The 18398-nt window shown below is 43.3% G+C and overlaps 1 protein-coding gene across 4 annotated transcripts in view; it reads left to right on the forward strand.

The window, feature by feature from the left end:
* Cacna2d3 (calcium voltage-gated channel auxiliary subunit alpha2delta 3) overlaps nt 1-18398 on the forward strand; it is an 844969-nt gene that overhangs the window by 690760 nt on the left and 135811 nt on the right. For all 4 annotated transcript variants that reach the window (XM_028882449.2, XM_028882447.2, XM_028882448.2 and 1 more), the window contains 3 exons: nt 1612-1707; nt 7096-7217; nt 10261-10341. In XM_028882449.2, the coding sequence (XP_028738282.1) occupies nt 1612-1707; nt 7096-7217; nt 10261-10341 (299 nt within the window). The remainder of the gene's footprint in view (nt 1-1611; nt 1708-7095; nt 7218-10260; nt 10342-18398) is intronic.

Raw genomic sequence — 18398 nt, forward strand, 5'->3', positions numbered from 1 at the left:
CCGCCATGCCATTACTCCTTGGGCTGCCCTCTTACCTGCATAGATCATATAGATCCCTACAAACTTGGGAAAGAATCAAAGTTTGCCCTAGCGTTTTTTTTCTCTCACAAATATGTAAGTGTTTCTTTTAGTGTCCTATGAAACTCTGAATTTGGAGCAAAGATTGCTGACTCATTCCTCACACATGCTACAGATTCCTTAAATGGTAGCTTATCCTGCTGTCCACATCTGCAACTGATTGGATAACCTTCCAATTTGGTGTAGGCTACCAAGAGAGCTAAATGCATCGTGTTGGTTTTTCTTCATTCCCCCTACGTACTTAAAGGTGGTACTGGTGTACTGGCCACCTTGTCTACTGTCAACACTGAAGAAATCAAAAACCTTATATTGAAAATGACAGGGACAGTGCTTTGGAACATGTTGCTACTAGCATCTAAGACAGAAACAGCACAAGAACTGTATTCCTAAGTTGCATGTTGGGAAAACTGTGTTTATGGAAAAGGACCTCTCCTTTTCTCAAAGCAGAATTGCTTGTTGAAATCTCCCAAAGAGCATGTTCAGACACTAGATCTGCTCTGGGGGATGAAACACCATTGTGATGAGTGTCCTTGACAAAGACAGTCGCTGGAGTTTCTATGCCTGGCACTCTCTTGGGGTGTGGAAGGAGCCCTTTGAATGCACCGCCGTTCTCCTCACTTTAGCTTGAGTGCCTGACAGAAGCAAGCAAAATGAGGAGGACTTATTTTGGTTCACAGTCTCAAGGAGTTCAGTTCATGGTCACCTGGGCCCAGGGACTTGTGCAGAGCATCATGGTGGCAAGAGCGTGTGGCCGGGGAGAACCCTTCACTTCATGATAAATAGGGGTGGAAGTAGGGACAATATTTCTCCTAAAGCTCTGCCTCCGGCAATTTCCTTTCACCAACTACGTACATCCTTCTCACCTTTCTGTAGTTTCCAGAACTTCCCAATGGCACTGCCACCTGAGGACCAAGTCCTTCTGGGGAGTAGTTCATAAACATTATTTCACTCATCTCTTTGGGAATGGTTTTGAGAATAAGGTCTGTGCTCAGATCAGAGCTATAAATCCTTCTTCAGCTGTGTAGAATTCTAGGCTGTGGGATACTACAAAGTTGGCTCAATGGCTCCACTCCTTTCCTTCCACAGGGAAGACCCAACTGACGTTCCTCAGACCAGAAATACACTTGGTAGCCTCACAGTAAAAAGACACCCTGTGGACATCTTCCCATCTCCCCCCTGAGTCTCAGGCTGCTCTCTCTAGGCTTGAACCAAGAACCTTGAGATGAGAAGTGTCTATGGTTGGAAGTGCATTCCCCGCCACCCCACCACCCCCATTCTGTATTTGTGGGCAGGGGAGTCCTTCGTCTTTCCTAAAAGTCTCTTTATGCAAGCTGTGTCGGGGATAAGACTCGTCCGGCCCTGGCGCATGTGTGGATGTGTACATGTTCACCTGCGGGGGTTTCCCTGGTGACTTTTAAAGTTCAGGTTTCAAAGCTGCCGTTTTTGTCAAACATTCTGCGAGTCTTGAAATGTAAAAGCCATTATCTGCTTACTGTCTCGAAGCACTCCCTGACGTCTGCTGTTCTGTTTCAGGAATTCTGACAAGGGTGTGGAGGTCGCCTTCCTCGGCACTCGCACGGGCCTCTCAAGAATCAACCTGTTCGTGGGGGCCGAACAGCTCACCAATCAGTAAGTAGGAGGCCCCCTCTTCAGGGCCCAGGGAATGCCTCAAAGTGGAGATTCAAAGGGGGCTTACTTCATTTCTTGAGGTTCAGGCCAATCAAGGTCTGCCGAGAATCTTCCTCTCTCTTCTACTTCGGGGGCCCCAGTGCACATGTTCACATGTCAGTTGGCCCCTCCACAACCCTTTGTTCCTCAAAGTCGTTGGCTTCTGTCCGCTGTCCTGGAGTCCTCTTCTGCCTGGTGAGTCATTAGGACTTAACTTGGGAGATGATGCAGCTGCCTGGGAGCAGCTGGAGGAAAGGACGTGCAGGGCTCCTGACTCAGATGTCCTGAAGCTCTTCCCAGGAATTACTGCCAGGGTCTCAGGTCTGCTCCCGATTTGTTTATGTTTCAGTAAACCTCTTTGCCTCCATGCACAGCTTGAGAGGACACAGAGCCTCTCACCCAGAGGTGGGCTCTCTGAAGGCACCAGGATTGTCATTGTCTCCATGTAGTTCCAAGAGACCTCAGGGAACAGGGACCAACAGTAGCCACATCTAGCTACCAGCTGCTTATTCAATCATGCTTAGTCCCAATACATCACCAGATGGGTGTTTCACCCACACGGGCCCATAGTCCGTTAATGTGTTTTCTCTGTCTCTTTTCTCTGATCAGGGGCATTGTTAGGTCAGGGACAAATGGGACCTAAGATTCAGCAAAGTCGGATGTGTTTAATAACTGACTGAGTTCAGAGGTTCCCAGCAAACCTTACACACCAGACCGTTAAGGACAGTGAGGAATCCACGTAGTGGTCATGAGTTTGAGAGGGGCTGACCCTTGGGGTCTCAGAAGGGGCATGCTCCTCGAGGTCCAGTTCAGCAATGTCCCTTCCTGTTGGATGGGACCCTGGCGCCTGCCAAGTCTGGCAAGTGGTACATGGGTCAGTTTCCATACGTTTGGCAAGACTGGCTTTGGGTACCTTTTCAATGTCTTTCTCTTTACTAGAAGCTCATGTCTATCATTTTGGAGGTTAGCTTTCATTGAAGTTTGACTTTTTAAAGCTGCCCTTAGCTGTTTACCCTCAAACAAGGCTTTTTCTAGAAAGTAGGTTGCCAGGAAGGATGAGAAGTATTGAGCTACACATTGTCTTCTCCAGGGAGGGGCCAGAGAGTGAGCAAGGCAGAAATACATTTCCTGTTTCTTAGAGAAGCAGACTGTGCTGTTGCTAGTACTGATATTAAAACAAGTGAACAATAATAGGAATAGGTTTTCCTCTGGGCCCATGGCCCACCTAGTCTCAGGTTCTCGGCCTCATTAACAGCGTTGAGTATGGGTTCCATCCCATGGAGTGGGCCTTCAATCCAATAAAAAGTGGTTGCTCACTCCCCAAACATTCATGCCATTATGGCACCAGTGGGCATATCTTATAGACAGGTCCTTAGTCTAGCTCGCAGGGTTCAGACCTGTGTGAGATTAATGATAACTTTTTCGTTCTGGTAGCATGTGCAGCACCTTCTAGTACTATGGATGCTCGCCATTAGGAGTGAAGCTTCTAGCTGAGTACGGCCAGATTTCTTCATGCTCTATGCTGTGACAACTCTATGGTGTCTTTAGCAACAGGGTCTGTCTTACCATCAAGTTGTGGAGAGTAACAAATAGCATTGGCACCATCCTCTTGTGTTTAGCGGGGCCTGTGGGACCCCTTTAACCCGTGAGTCAAAAAGATGTGGAGTGGAAGTGGATATAAAGTCCTACCCCTAGCCATGAAGTTATTCATAAATGAGAGCCACTGAGAGAGAGAGAGAGAGAGAGAGAGAGAGAGAGAGAGAGAGAGAGAGAGAATAATTTTCTTCAATGGAGTGACACCAGATCTATCAACCCTACTACAGGATAGGCCACATGCTCAGGAGTAGTTGGCCAATATAAATCAGACTTTATGGTTTTTAATGTCATTTTTATTTTCTTTTTAAGAGAGAAAGAACATGAAGTTGTGTGGGTAAGGAGAGGGTAGTAGCTGGAAGAAGTTGAGGGGGGCAGGAAAGGATATGATAAAAAAATATGCTGTATGAAATCATCAAAGAATAGATGAATCCTCCCCACACACACACAAGTAAGCAAACAAGCAATTAGCAACAATAAAATGTAGCACCTTGCTAATCTGGTAGCCTTGTTGTTAGGTGGACATACACGATAGACAACCGACCCACAGTTGATGGTATCGGACTGCCATATATACAATAGACAACAGACCCACAGTTGACAGGATCGGACTGCCTGATGCATGTTTCTCACGGGCCCCCTTTCTGATCACCTGGAGAGCAGAGATTATCGTCACCTTTGGTTATTGTGAGGATCAGATCCCTGCCACCGAAACAGTCATTCCTGCCTTGGTGAGCATCAAACCCATGGCATTGATGAGACCCACAGCAGATGCTCACTGACTGACAGGGTATGCTGGATGAGAGGATGGCAATTTTATCTTTTTTTTTTTTTTTTTTTTAAAGTTCAGGGGTAGATTTCTGGAAAGGAGTGCTGTTAGTTAGGGCCAGTAAGCAGATGTAAGGCACCTATACCAAAACTGTGGCAAGTCTGCTGTGGTAAGTCCTAGGAGCATCATAATTTTATGACAATATTAACACAATTGGTCATTTACAAAGGAAGATAGTCATACCTACCGCTGAGGGAATTTTAGGGAATTGGGGCAATATATATATATATATATATATATATATATATATATATATATATATATTTTTTTTTTTTTTTTGGTTTTTTCGAGACAGGGTTTCTCTTGTGTAGCTTTGCGCCTTTCCTGGAACTCACTTGGTAGCCCAGTCTGGCCTCGAACTCACAGATATCCGCCTGCCTCTGCCTCCCGAGTGCTGGGAAATATTTTAAAGAAAGAAAATTGTTTCAAATGCTTGTAGAGCTTTTATCCATGTGTGGGGTCATGTTTATCCTGTGACAGTAAACATGTATGGAGTGCTTGCTGAGTGTCTAGGCCTGAGGATACTGAGGAGAACAGTGTTTCTGTCTTTATAGAAGATTGAGGCCTGCTGCTGTGGTTGCAGGGACAATAGCTTCAGAATTAGAAACTAGAGAGTGGCCTCTCATATCATGGGTTCTCTTTCAATGGAGTGGTATATGCTTTTTGGGTGAGAATCAAAAGAATCTTGACTAGTCACATCCTAAAACTAAAGATTGATTTTCTGAATTGAATGCTAAAGTTCATGAAACCACCAAGTTGGAGCCCAGTAAGTAAATCATGTCCTCTTCTTGATCAATGGACTGAAAATGGAGCCATTACAAATCCAGGATTGCTGGTTCCACACTTAGACTTTGTCCCCTGAATGGCCTCTCTTCCTGAAAGAGGCTTGCAGATGGTGGACTAGTGAGGCCAGCATTTCCTTTCTTCAGGTGTGATCTATCAGCGGAGAGTCCCCAGAGACTATAGAGTGACTGTGCTCTCTGGAGGAAGTTGAGGTCAACAGATACTCATTGGGACTTCAGGACAGTAGTCCCCTTAACTAGGAGAGAGGCCCCAAGTCACTTAGTGGGAATCTGAAACTAGACAGTTCCAATCCCTATATACTGCCTTTTCTCTACATTCATACATACCTATGAAAAAGTTTAAATTTGGGGCTAGGAATATAGTAGGCAGTTAACGTAATAATTAATGATGAATAGAACCATTATAACAGTATAGTATAATAAAGTTATATGAATGTCAGTTATTTCTCAAAATGTCTTCTGTGTTATTTGCTCTCCATAGGATGATCTGAGCTAAGATGATTTACTGCTGTGTGCTGAGGTGATATGGGTTGAAGAGTGTAGGCATTGTACCATAGCTTGGGGCCACCAGGTTACACAAGGCCTGCCATTACAGTCAGTGTGAATCACAGATAAACATCAAATGACTAATGGGCAGGTAATGTATGCAGCAGGGATGTGCTAGCCAAAAGAGTGCTCATGTCCTTGGTGGAATGAAATGATCCTTCAAGAATTTTCATCAAAGCGCACACAATTTAAAACCTACAGGTTAATTTTTTTTCTGTACATTTCCAAGTAATATTTTTCAACCATGGTTGACTACCAGTTTCCAATGTACAGAAAGCAAAGCTGTAGATAAAGAGGGCTATTTTGATTTCTTTTCCAGCTGCTGTGAGCAAAACAGTTAAAGCAAGAAAGGGGTTATTTGCCTCACAATTTCGAGTTACAGTCCATCATGGCAGGGAAGGCATGGTGGTAAGGGCTTGAGAGAATGTTCACATTCCTTCACAGTCAAAAGCAGAGAGAGCAATGGATTCATGAATACACCCAAGTGCTAAGCTCATCTTTCTCATTTTATATAGTCTAGGATTCTCCCATCCAGTGCGTGGTTCTGCCTACAATTAAGATGGGTCTTCCTACATCAATTAACAGAGTCAAGAAAATTTCTCTGAGACATTCTCAGAGGGTAACATTAATCTGAACAATCACTAACAGTTGTGCCTAGAGTCACTCTAGGTAGTGAGTTGACAAGGAATACTAGTCACCATGATGACTATATATTTAGGGCTCTTTAGAGAGATGCATAAAGCTGAGCAAAATGCTGTCCACAGAGCTTTGGGGAAAGAGATGTGACAATGTGTAAATTAGACCCAGAGAACAAGAAGGCTGTGTGACTAAGTGGCTCAGAGACTGGAGTGAGACAAGAACTTTTGTGTGTCTTGTGTCTAGATTCAGGAGAGATGGAGAACATTTCTTCAGTGTACTTTGTGATGCTTTTTGGAAGTTTGTAAACAACAAATTCTTAAAGTATACACACACGCGTGCGTACACACACACACACACTGCTAAGTTGGGGAGGTGACAGATATGGCAATTACAAACTGACTCTTCCTATAATAGATGCACAGATTTAAAAAAATTATATTGTACTCCATAAGCTCTACACATTAGTCATCTACTAAAAATAACTTTTTTTAATAAAAAGAGTAATTTTTGACTTTGAGAGGATGCAGTGGGAAAGAGAATGCACATAGATGGCATTCTCCTTAGAAAGAAATGCCATGGGCAAGGGACAGGGAGATCAAGAAAGAAGAGGGAACCACAGAGGGCCCAGGAGCCATCCTGTATGCCTAGAGAGAAGGAATATAGGCAAAGAAGAACCTGAACATCCTTCTAGGGGGCCACTTTTTCCTCCCTTACACCTTCCCAGCAGTTTCCCTAATACAGTGGAGATGTATTCTCAGAATCTGACTACCAGACTCTACAAGGTAGTTATTGAGTAAAGTGTTGACTTGGGTCTCCATTGGGCTATGGAGGGCAAATTGGACTTCTCCAAAATGACCGTGGTCCCTCCTGGCAAAGGCTCTTGGATCTACTGTGTGCATCTTGACCTTGATGCACAGTACTTTTCTCATCCATTTTCAGGGACTTTCTGAAGGCTGGAGACAAAGAAAACATCTTTAATGCAGATCATTTCCCTCTCTGGTACCGACGAGCTGCTGAACAGATTCCAGGGAGCTTCGTCTACTCCATCCCCTTCAGCACAGGTGAGGCAAGGCTCTTCCTGTTTCACTCTGCTGGCCTGGTCATTGAGGGGCTTTGCCTGAATCCTCAGGGGAGCTGAGTTCAATCTTCAGAGCCAATGCAGAACACTGGACCAAGTCTGAGCCAGTGACTTGTTCCACTCAGGTGACAGCCTCCAATGCAATAGAGGTGTGTCTTAGCCAAATGGTGCAAAGGGCATTTTAAGGGAAATGGTTGACATTTTGCATCCTATGGAACTTGAGGACAAACTTCTCAGTCAATTTGTTTTCAATCTCCATGTAAAAGAAGGTTCAGGCATCCTTTACTAGAAACTTCTGTAATTTGCACCCCTTCAGGCATAGACAATATTTTCCCTCCCTCCCTCACTCCTTCCCTCCCTCCCTCCCTCCCTCCCTCTCTCCCTCCCTCCCTCTCTCCCTCCCTCCCTATTTCCCTCCCTCTCTCTCTCCCTCCCTCCCTCCTTCTCCCTCCCTCCCTCCCTCCCTCCCTTCCTCTCTCTCTCTCTCTCTCTCTCTCTCTCTCTCTCTCTCTCTCTCTCTCTGTCTTAGATAAGATCTTGTTTTCCCTGGCTAACTTGGTACTCACAATGTAGCCCAGAATAGCTCAAACTTAATGGCAATCAGTTCTCCTGCCTCAGCTTCCCAAGAGCTAGGATTATAGGTGTGTACTCACACACCCAGCAGGACCAAGGCTTTGTATACTTGTATACTCTTCACTCACTTGCTGCGGCAACCAATAAGATCCATAGAACTAATAGTTTTTATAGTTTTAAATTGTGAAAAAATTAAAGTTACCCACCTCTCACATACACTAAAATCCAAGTGTTGGCTTATGTTAATCAGTGTTAGATGGAAGACACATTCAACACTTCAGTTACCCCTGGATTTTTGTCATCTTGTGCTTTTGAACTTCCAGTATTCTGTCTGTAGAAAGCTATATATGGAACATTCTAGAAGCTTCAGAGAATGAGAGCCAGTCTCATTGGACTGCTATGGAAAGCTCTCTCAGTTGTTGTACTTATATTAGGGCCTATATTATGTCAACCTCTTGCAAACATTCCTAGCCCAACCTCGACAAAAGTTCCACAGTGCTTGGGTCGCCTGCATCTAGAAGGCTCGGTGAAGTCTCATTCCTGTGAATGTCAGTGTTTAGAGATGGAATGCCTCTGACATTTACAGAAGACATGATGGCAGAAGTCTGATGTGGATGGGCACTGTGGGAAGCACCGACAAGAAGTTACTCTTCTTGTTCTGCAATGAAATACCCAATAAAACACTGTAAGGAATGGCAGGCTCACGATTGAGGAGACTCTCTGCATCATGGCAGGGAAAGCAGAGAAGTGGGAGCCAGGTGGTCAAATTCCATTCATAGCCAGGAAGCCACAGTAAATAGGAAGTGGGGCCAGACCATCAGTTGCAACCCTGTTCTACCAAGTGACCCACTTCCTCCAGCAAAGTTTCACCTCTTCAGGGTTCTAAAATTCTCAAACAATACCCTCACATGAGAACCTAGTGACAAGCATAAGTCTTATGGGGGACATATCTTATATAAGAGTCCTTCAATAATGGAGAGACTCGAGGAAAGGTGGAATCTCAGTGATGGGATTTTCGTAAGGGTATGCAGTAACCTCGCTGGTAGGTTCTTTTCTAGTGTGATGAGTCTGAATATGCTCTGCTCCTTATATGCCTCTGAGCTGGATACTTGCACATGTATTGTTTCTCATATATGCTCCCAGGTTCTCTGGGACAGAATTTTTTTTTGCTGGGCATGTCAACCAAGACACATGAACTCTTTATTTCTGCCCCAAACCTATGGATCTCATTTTACCTGCCTTTATCTTAGTCCCATAAAGCAGAAAACAATACTTAGCTTGCTGACTTTCTGAGTCTGCTAGGAGTCATCAAGGCTAGATATGGAGACTTTCACTGTGGCAGACTCTAGTATCCCTAAATTGTTTTTCTTGTGTGCTCATATGGGTATGATGACCTTTTTTTTTTTTAACCAAGTAACTTTGTCATCCTTTGTGTTTTTCTAGAATAATTATGCTTGGGGGAAAAAACAATTCTGATTAATTAAAACTGTCTTCATATTGGTTTTGGAAACAGGTTTTTACTGAACATTTAATCTGATTGTATAATGAAAGAAATTAACTTATTTGTGGTAAAATTGTGAATAATGTTCAATCTTAGAAGATTTCCTGGCTCCTTTTCACTTGGGTTTCTTTTAGCTTCAAGGGAAATCTATAAAAGCACCAGGTACCTGCCACTATGGAGAAGCTCCTTGTGTTGACTGCTTAGGGTCAACCTGGTCTACTGGACTTGGACTAAGAGAATATTCTTAATTGCTTGGTCATGAGTTTATTCCAGTTTTGGTTTGCCTTGCCTGGTTCTCAATTCAATGAATTTCATTCAACTCACATTCATTGAGTTCCTTTCTCAGAGGCAGGCACCAGATGAACTGGGTATTCAGAATCCGTGCTCATAATTTGGAGTTAATGGATATTAGAACTGTTTTTACTGATAGGAAGCCAAAGCTTGCACTCTATTGTTATCACATTAATAGAGTTTAAAGTTTTCATTCTAGTTATCTCCCTACTTAGAGTGTTTTTGTTTAGGAAAACTGTTTTTAAAATTTGAAGTTTACAAACCAGTTAAAATTTATATAACAATCAGAATTACAGCAGTCAACTTACTATAACGTCAGAGTTTGCTTTCATGTGGCCTTATTTACAGTGGTGACATAAATGAGACCACAGACACGAGGAAACATCTCCGTGAATGCCCACGGGTTACAAAGCCTGTGGTCTGCATGGTAGCCAATGGTTTCAATATGAAGAACTGGATTCTCCCCAGAGCAGGCAGCAAAAACTCATCACGTTGCTTCCAGAATCAATGGCTGAGTGTTCACATCCTAGAGCATTCTCGACTCTGGGAACAGAGTCCCAGCACACTTTACAGATTAATGGCCGTGGGCCAGTATGGTTGTTCTCTACCTGTTGACCTCAGAACTCTTCATGTTTCACTGTGGTGAGTTCTCTTTCTATAGGAACAGTCAACAGAAGCACCGTGGTGACAGCAAGCACCTCCATCCAGCTCCTAGACGAACGGAAATCTCCCGTGGTGGCAGGTAAACGATGATTTTGGTCGACCAGCATGATATGCTTCTATTTTGTCTAGCACACTCATGCTCCTAAAGGTGGGTTTCAAAAAGAGCAAAACTGAACCATTTCTTCTTCAGCTCTATGTTGCCTCCTTCATACTAAGTAATCACCTGTGGCTGGCTGGAAGCTTTTGTTAGTGGCGTTTGTACTGAAGGGCTGAAATCTGCTATAGAGGCTTGAGAGCCTGCCTGGCACGTAGTCCATTCCTAATACATTATTTCTGGATCCATCAGTTGATGGATAGGTGATATGTGCCAAGCACTCTCCCGATCTGAACTGTTCACCAAAGGGAGTCATTTGTTTTTGGGCGGCCGCCCTCATGAAGTTGTACTTCAGAGTGACTTTGAACATGGAGGCCTGTGTCTCTGCATGCTGTGATAATTTGTGAAAGAGGACCAAAGGGAGCAGAGGAGCAGACCTGACTGGAGCGCTTGCTCTTTGGCTGGGAAGCACTGCCTTCCCCTCCTACTTTCTGACAGGGCCTGTGCATCATAATTATATTAGCAGGGGCTGAACGATCAGGGAATAGCCACTCCGGTTATCCTTGGGTTATTGGATATGACAAGGAAGGCAGTCTTATGTATTTGACCTGCAGCTTATCTTGAACTAGGCAGACCTACAATTAATCAGCCAGCAGATATGGGCTCTAAGGATTCATGGCTGCTGTCTTCAAATACTGTCACTTAATGCCTCATGTTCCTTGAGGAAAGGACGAGACAGGAGCATTTAACTCAATAAGATTTATTTTTGCTTAAAGGAGGTCAGACTTGCTTACCTCTGGGCTGTTCCAGGCAGCTAATTCTGGAGGCACATTATCTCCTGGGGGTTGGGGTCATAGACAACAGCTGTCCAAGACACAGTCAGGCCAAAGTAGCCTATCTGGTTCAAAATTTCTCTTTAAAACCCTTCCTGTGGGTCTCTTAGTCTGTGATCACAAAGGGCACTCCAGGTCTTTTCTAAAGTGCCCTATCCCAGCTACCTCTGTCCAAGTCTAAAAGGCATGCTCAAATGTGAGCAAATGTCTACTAGTTTATAAATGAATATGGCCTTGGCTTGAAGCTGTCTATCTAAGCTAACAGGGAACACATACTTTGCAAATGGTTTGCTGGTCTATTACTGAGTTACATAGCTGGCCAGAGACCATGGGCAGGTCACAGTTTGGCTCACCTTGAAGGGATAGGAAAGGCATCTCCAATTTGTTGTTTCTAAGTGTGTATCAGCTGGTCCTCATGTTTAGCAGATAATTACAGAGCAAAGCCAAGAAACAGAGTCATCTGGGGAAACCGTATTTAGTTTGGACCTTCTAAAGTTGGTGACTACTGACCTTCCTTTCCCAACTGTGTTTGAGAGACATGAAATAAAACAGCCTCATTTGGTTTTGATCTTGAAGACTGCTGTGGCTGCAGCCCCATGATGGCAGTGACCTCAGGGGGACCTTTCTGTCTCCCACAGCAGAACAACGTCTTCAGCACACCCCCTGCTTCTGTGGACTTTGTCTCAACTCTGATGTCAATCACTGGGTGATGAGGCCCTGTAACATTCCGCTCTGTATTTTCTCAAATTAGTCAGATACTGTTTACCGCTATGAAATTGAAGGGGCCTTTTTAGTTAGAGAGGCAGTCTTGTTTTGGCAGATGAAGATGAACTTGTGAGCAGGCTTGGTCCCCATTAGCAGGCCTCCAGCAGCAGATGGGACACAGCCGACCAGCAGGAATTTGGGGTCCCAATGAAATCCTTGTGTGCAGTTGAAACTTATCTGGAAGAGAAGGTGTACAACTTTGCAAATAGTTCCTAAAGACCCCCTTGAAAAGGCTGTTCCTTGCACAGCCTGACCTGATATGTTCATGTTCATTAGCTGTGTGTGCTAGTTTGGGGGTAGAAAGAGGTTTTTATCCTCGCTTTTACTTGTTTTCTTTTTAAAACAAAAACATTTAGATACTCATCTATCAATGACACCTTTGAAGAAAGGCCAGTTGGAGTGGGCAAGCTTCCATTTGTGCATCAGCCTCAGTGTATAAGCAGGCTCCATCCATCTTCTGGAGCTCTGACAGTGCTTCCCAGCCTCCTCTTGTGGACTCTGCCAACTCTCCAGCTGCCCGCGGTGTGCCTCGTTTACTTAATTGCTTTCCCAGGGCAATAGGAGACATGACAGGGTCTACCCTGTCTCTCTAGAGCTTTGGAAACCCCTGTGTGTGTCAAGACGCTAATCCATTTTACTGTTAGGATTAGAAATACAAACCTTGGAATGTAAGGGCAGCTTGAATTTGCTGCTCATCTTGTACCTTGCTCAGTTCATGGTTATGGGTCAGTAGAGGTCTAAGACAGAGTTGAGATGATTAGATCCCTACCTTATTCTCACTTTGGGGATAACATAAGAGAACAAAGAGGGAAATACCTAGATATGGAGAAATGTAAAAGTGCCAGGATGTGTAGGAGTGTCGCACTTTCACCTTCAGTTTCATTCATTCATATACTCACTCATTCATTCAGCACATAAGACAGGATCCTGCTTTTGCCAGGCACTTGACCTATCCATGAATAATAACTGGTTCCCTCCTCACCCAGTGCATGAAATAGCAGTGGTTTTTATATTACTAGCAGCATCTAAGGCAGGAGATACGGCTCAGCAGGTAAGAGCACACCATCCAGCCTTATGACCCTAGTTCAATCCCTGGAACACATGCACACATATCACAATAATAAACAAACATTTGAAAGCCATGTCTGAATAGGGCTAGTGAATTAAACTGCTGTATAATAGTTTCTAGAGGCCGAGGACTGTGTGCTTTTTCCTTTCTTGTCCTAAACCACAGCCAGCTGAGAATTTAGACCATGGTAGACAGACCTCAGTGAAATATTATAAATGAATTGAGATCATAGAAATCTGCTTTGCCCTAACTTATTTATTTGCCAACTCAGGATCCATTAATTATCTAGACTGTGGTGGTGACTCTTCACAGGGCTCTCAGTAGGGGAGGCCAGCCTTTCTCTGCAGTACTGTCTCTGTCATACAGGGGTAGAAATGACCTTAAAGGATAAAATATGCATGGTGGGGGGCAGCTTGAAACATCAGATGGTGAAAGGTGGCCCTACTGGGGACTTCTTGAGTTATTTGATCTGCCTTCCTACTCACCTGCTAGACTCCGACAAATACAAAACATCTAACCTCAGCTTCTGTTCAGATTTCTGAAAAAAAGGGTTTTGCATGTGTATGTGCTGGGCTGGGGCGTGTGCCCAGGTACATGTATGTACTCCTGTGGAGGCCTGGGATTGATGTAAGATTCTGTTTTTGATAGGATTTCTATTGCTGTGAAGAGACACCATGACTACTCTTATTAAGGGAAACATTTAATTAGGGCTGGCTTATAGTTTCAGAGGTTTAGTCCATTATCATCATGGCGGGACATGGCGGCATATAGACAGACATGTGCTAGAGAAGGAGCTGAGAGTTCTACATCTTGATTCTGTAGGCAACAGGAAGTGAACTGTGTCACTGGACACAACTGGAGCATAGGAGGCCTCAAAGCCCACCCCCACAGTGACACACTTCCCCCAATAAGGCCATATGTACTCCTACAAAGCCACACCTCCTAATAGTGCCACTCCCTATGAGCTTATGGGGGCCAACTACATTCAAGCGACCACAGATACCTTCTTTGGTCACTCTACTGTATGTATGTACTGAGGTAGGCTCTTTTGTTGAGCCTGGACTTGGTGTTTTGTCTTGTTCACTAATCAGCTCACTCCAGGGATTCCCTGTATCCACTATCCCCACACAACTTCTTCAGAGATTCTGAAGACAAAACTCTAGTGCTCACACTTGCAGAGCCATCAGTTTGCCCGATGGTCAATCTCTCCAGCTCAGACTTCTGAATTTTTAAAATAATTAATTCAGAATTATTATCAGTTGCTCTGGAATGTATATTTTAACACATCACAATCTAAAGTTGGTCCAAATTGTGTTCCATTTGACTTCTTAAATACTTGTGAACTTCCCGTAAGCAAGAACTCTCCCAGTTACCTTTTTAGGGCTGATATGTGGTACATATGTGGGAGATGCTGACTGAATAAGTTATGCAAGGAATATGGGCTTCATTGTCACTTGCTATACAGGAGTACAGAATCTGCTGGGCCGATAAAAGAGCCACTGTATGCAACTAAAACTCAGAGATTCTCATTGGCAAAATTTGAGTCCACACTGTCTTAATACCATCCCAAATGATGTGAATATTTTAAGGATAGAAAAATCATTTTCTGTCCCATCCTAATGACATCTATAAACCCAAAGTTATGTCTTCACTGAAGTCCTAGTATCCGATATGAATATTAGACTAGTAGCTAATGTAATCATGATAAAAACCTAGACATTAAAGCATTAATTTATTACATTGCAACTTTTTAACAATAATTTTATTGAGGTATGACATCCCAAATTTACTGCCTTTAACCTGTAAAGTTCAACGATTTTAGTAGACTGGAATGAGGTCCTGACCCTCCAGCTTACTCCTTAGCAAGGGACATGGATTGCATTAGATCCACTCACAAGGAAAATTTGAAAATGTGGGTTATGTGGTCTCATTTGCATAATTCAAGGCAGTGTAATGAAGGGGAAGATTTCATTTTAAACAGCTAATTAGGAAAGTGATTGATTAGCATCATTAACCATTAGCTATTGTCAGGTAAGTGCTATTTAAACTAAGTGTAGTGTGTAATATGGGCCCTCATTAGAGTTGTGTGAATAATGTTTCCAAAACCTTACAAGCGAACTTCCAACTTGCCCTCATTCCTTTGGTGGAATCTCACAGTGAGTTAACTAGCATCTCAGGAATTCAGGGTCAAGTCTGTCATGGGTAAACCTCTGGTTTGTGAAATCCCAGCACAGGAAGTGTTTTTATCTTTAAAAAAAAAATGAATTGCATATTGGAAGTAGGGAGCTCGCTCAGTGAGTAAAGTGTGAGGAAATGAGTTTGATCTCTAGAACCCATATAAAAAAGCCAGATGTGGTTAGCATGAGCAAGTAATCCCAGCTTCTGAGAAAACGGGGACAGGGGGAGCCCTAGGGCTCCCTGAACAGCCATGCCATCCTGATAGCTAGATTCAGACCACTGGGAGACCCTGTCACAAGAGAACAAGGTGGGTGGTGTCTGAGGAATGATATCCAAGTTTGACCTCTGGCCCCACAAACAACAACAACAAAAATATATATATAATATATATAATATATATATATATATTATATATATGTTCATCTGCCATCCAAACTCACATACATGTGCGCACACACACACACACACACACACACACACACACACACACACACAATATGAGAGAGAGAGAGACAGAGAGAGAGAGAGAGACAGAGAGACAGAGGAGAGAGTTGTTACCACTGGCATTTACTAAGTGAAGGTCAAAAATGATATCAAGCATCCAAAAGTTACCCACTGACCCAGAACAAAGAATGATCTGGTTCCAAATGCCAGTAGTGGTGAGACAGAAACAGGAGGTGAAAATTAGCACCACCATTAAACCTCTCAGTAGATATACATTTCATACACACATTTCGTTCCTAGTAGTGCCTAGTGCCTTGTGAGCATGTCCTACAAAAGGCGGTGTGGAAGGATCGGGGAGAATGCTAGCTGATGTAGCAATGAGCTCAGAAGCTGAGGGCACATCTGTCCAGGCAAGGATCCTGCCACTCAATCTCTCTTCTACCCCAAAGAATACTGGTGCCAAGGGAGAGCTTCCCTTTGTGCTGTCGATAGAGAACCCCTAGGTATTACAGGGACGGGAAGGAGACAGGTGAAGGAAGGAGGAAAAAAATGTAAGGAGGGGGAGGGAAGGAAGCCCAAGAGATAAATTGTGGTTGTCAGTGGCAAAGAGAAGAAAAGCACTCACGTTCACAAACATGCATGGATGGGTATGTGGTGAGGGTGATGCCTCTTAGTTTTGAGGTGGCCAGGGAGAGCCATGAGTGGAAACCTGCATGATGAGATGTACCCAGCATACAAAACTCTGTGGGAAGAGCCTTTAGGGTAAAGCAACTCCCTTCTCCAAGGATCTGAGTAAATTTGGGATGAGATTCCTTATGCATATACACGTCTCTGGTTGGCATTCAGAGACCTGAATGATGCAGTTTGAGGGTAATCACCAGATTCTTAAGGGAGGGCTCACAGGCAGGTGAGCAGGTAGCCCAGCAGGAGATGGAAATCTGCATCATGTCTTTGCACTAAATTATGAGCTAAAAGGTGGAGCTTTCTGTGTTGGGCCATTTTTAAACAGACAGATGGGTTCAATGCAGGGATAAAAGGAGAAGGACTGATAACAGCAGATTTCATGGAAATGGATTGGAGATGAGTTGGAGATTGTGCTGTGTTTACCATCTGCACCAGAATTTCAGAGTTCGGACTGTCCATCGGAACAGCTGCTCTGCAAGGTATGGAAGCCTGTAAGGAGCGCGTGGTCAGGGTTACCACTCTAGCAATAAAAATAGCCCAAGTCCTGAGGAACCAGACCCTCCGTGTTAACTCTCTAGGGCACTGCTCCCAAAGCTACAGCCACTTCAAAACTTCACTAGATGTGGAAAACACATCATCCACTGCAAGTTCAGCAGCAGAGCACTCAGGGTGATGGGTCCTCATGGCTCACAGGTTCTGAATTAGCAAGTTAGGCCTCTTCTCTCTGAATCCCTGGTAGGTTTGCATATAAAAGTTAGTCAACTAACTATTTAGAAGTTAGCACAGGGCTACCACTCCAACAGGGGCCTTTCTTCTCATGCAAATTATTTTCCCGTGTAAATCAAGATATAGGGTGCTTCAGTTAGATTTCTTAAAACTGGAGCCACGCCTCCACAGCCACCCCTCCCTGTAAGTGTTATTACCTATGAAATCTTGCCTGGGGGCATCTTATTATGGTATGATTATATTTATTATTATCATCTTTTTAAAATTTTTATGGATATGAATGTTTGCCTGTATGGACCATGAGCATACTCTGGGCTCTTAGAGGCCAAAAGAGGGCATCCTCTGGAACTGTAGTTACAGACAATTATGATGCAACTTGTGAGTACTGGGAACCAGATCAGGGTCCTCTGTCAGAGAAGCAAGTGCTCCTACCTTCTGAGCCATCTTTCTCTCCAGACCTTCATTTCAGTGTCTTAACATTTCAGAGTAAAATACCGAAACAAGCATTTTTATTACAAATGCCTTAGACCAGAGAGGTTGGAAATGGTCGCCTACAGGACCAATTCTAGTTGCCACATGATTTTATTTACTTTTAATTTTTTTTATATATTTTTATCATGACATCTTTACTTTATTGTAAAGTATACTCTTTTAAAACATATATTTCACTGGCTTCTTCATACACTTGACAGAATTTGATACCTACCCCCACAATCTAATTTTAGAACTCTTTCAGTATCCTGAAAGAACTCAACATATATTTCCTCCTCTTATTTGGTACTTCTCCCTATCCCTAGGAGCACTATTCTGCTTTATCAATGGATTTACATATTTGGGGGTGTTTTAAATACATGAGCCTTTGTGACTGACTTTATTCACTTAACATGTTTTCCAGGACCATAAGATATCATGGATCAGTCCTTCATCTTTTCTATTGCTAAATAATATTCTATTGTGTGAATGCATTTTATTTATCCATTTCTAAATTGTAGATATTTGGGCTGTTCCTACCCCTTACCAAGTAGTAATATTGCTTTGGGCATGAATATATGGGTTATCATGTGGACATGTTTTTATTCCTCTTGAGCAGGTACCCAGAAGTGGAGTTGTGTCAAATGTAACTCCATGTTTGATATTTTGCAGAACTGAAAACCTGTTTTGAATTGTGGTTGCTTTAGTTTAGAATTCTAGCCAGCCATGCATAAGGATTCCGATTTCTCCACACTATTGACAACATTCACAGTTATCTGGTTTTTTGTTTTTTTGTTTTTTTGTTTTAACTACATTGATAGATATGAATGAATTTGCATTCCCCTACTGACCAATGCTGAGTATCAATCTGA

The sequence above is a fragment of the Peromyscus leucopus genome, chromosome 9, assembly GCF_004664715.2.
Source record: "Peromyscus leucopus breed LL Stock chromosome 9, UCI_PerLeu_2.1, whole genome shotgun sequence".
Classification (NCBI taxonomy): domain Eukaryota; kingdom Metazoa; phylum Chordata; class Mammalia; order Rodentia; family Cricetidae; genus Peromyscus; species Peromyscus leucopus.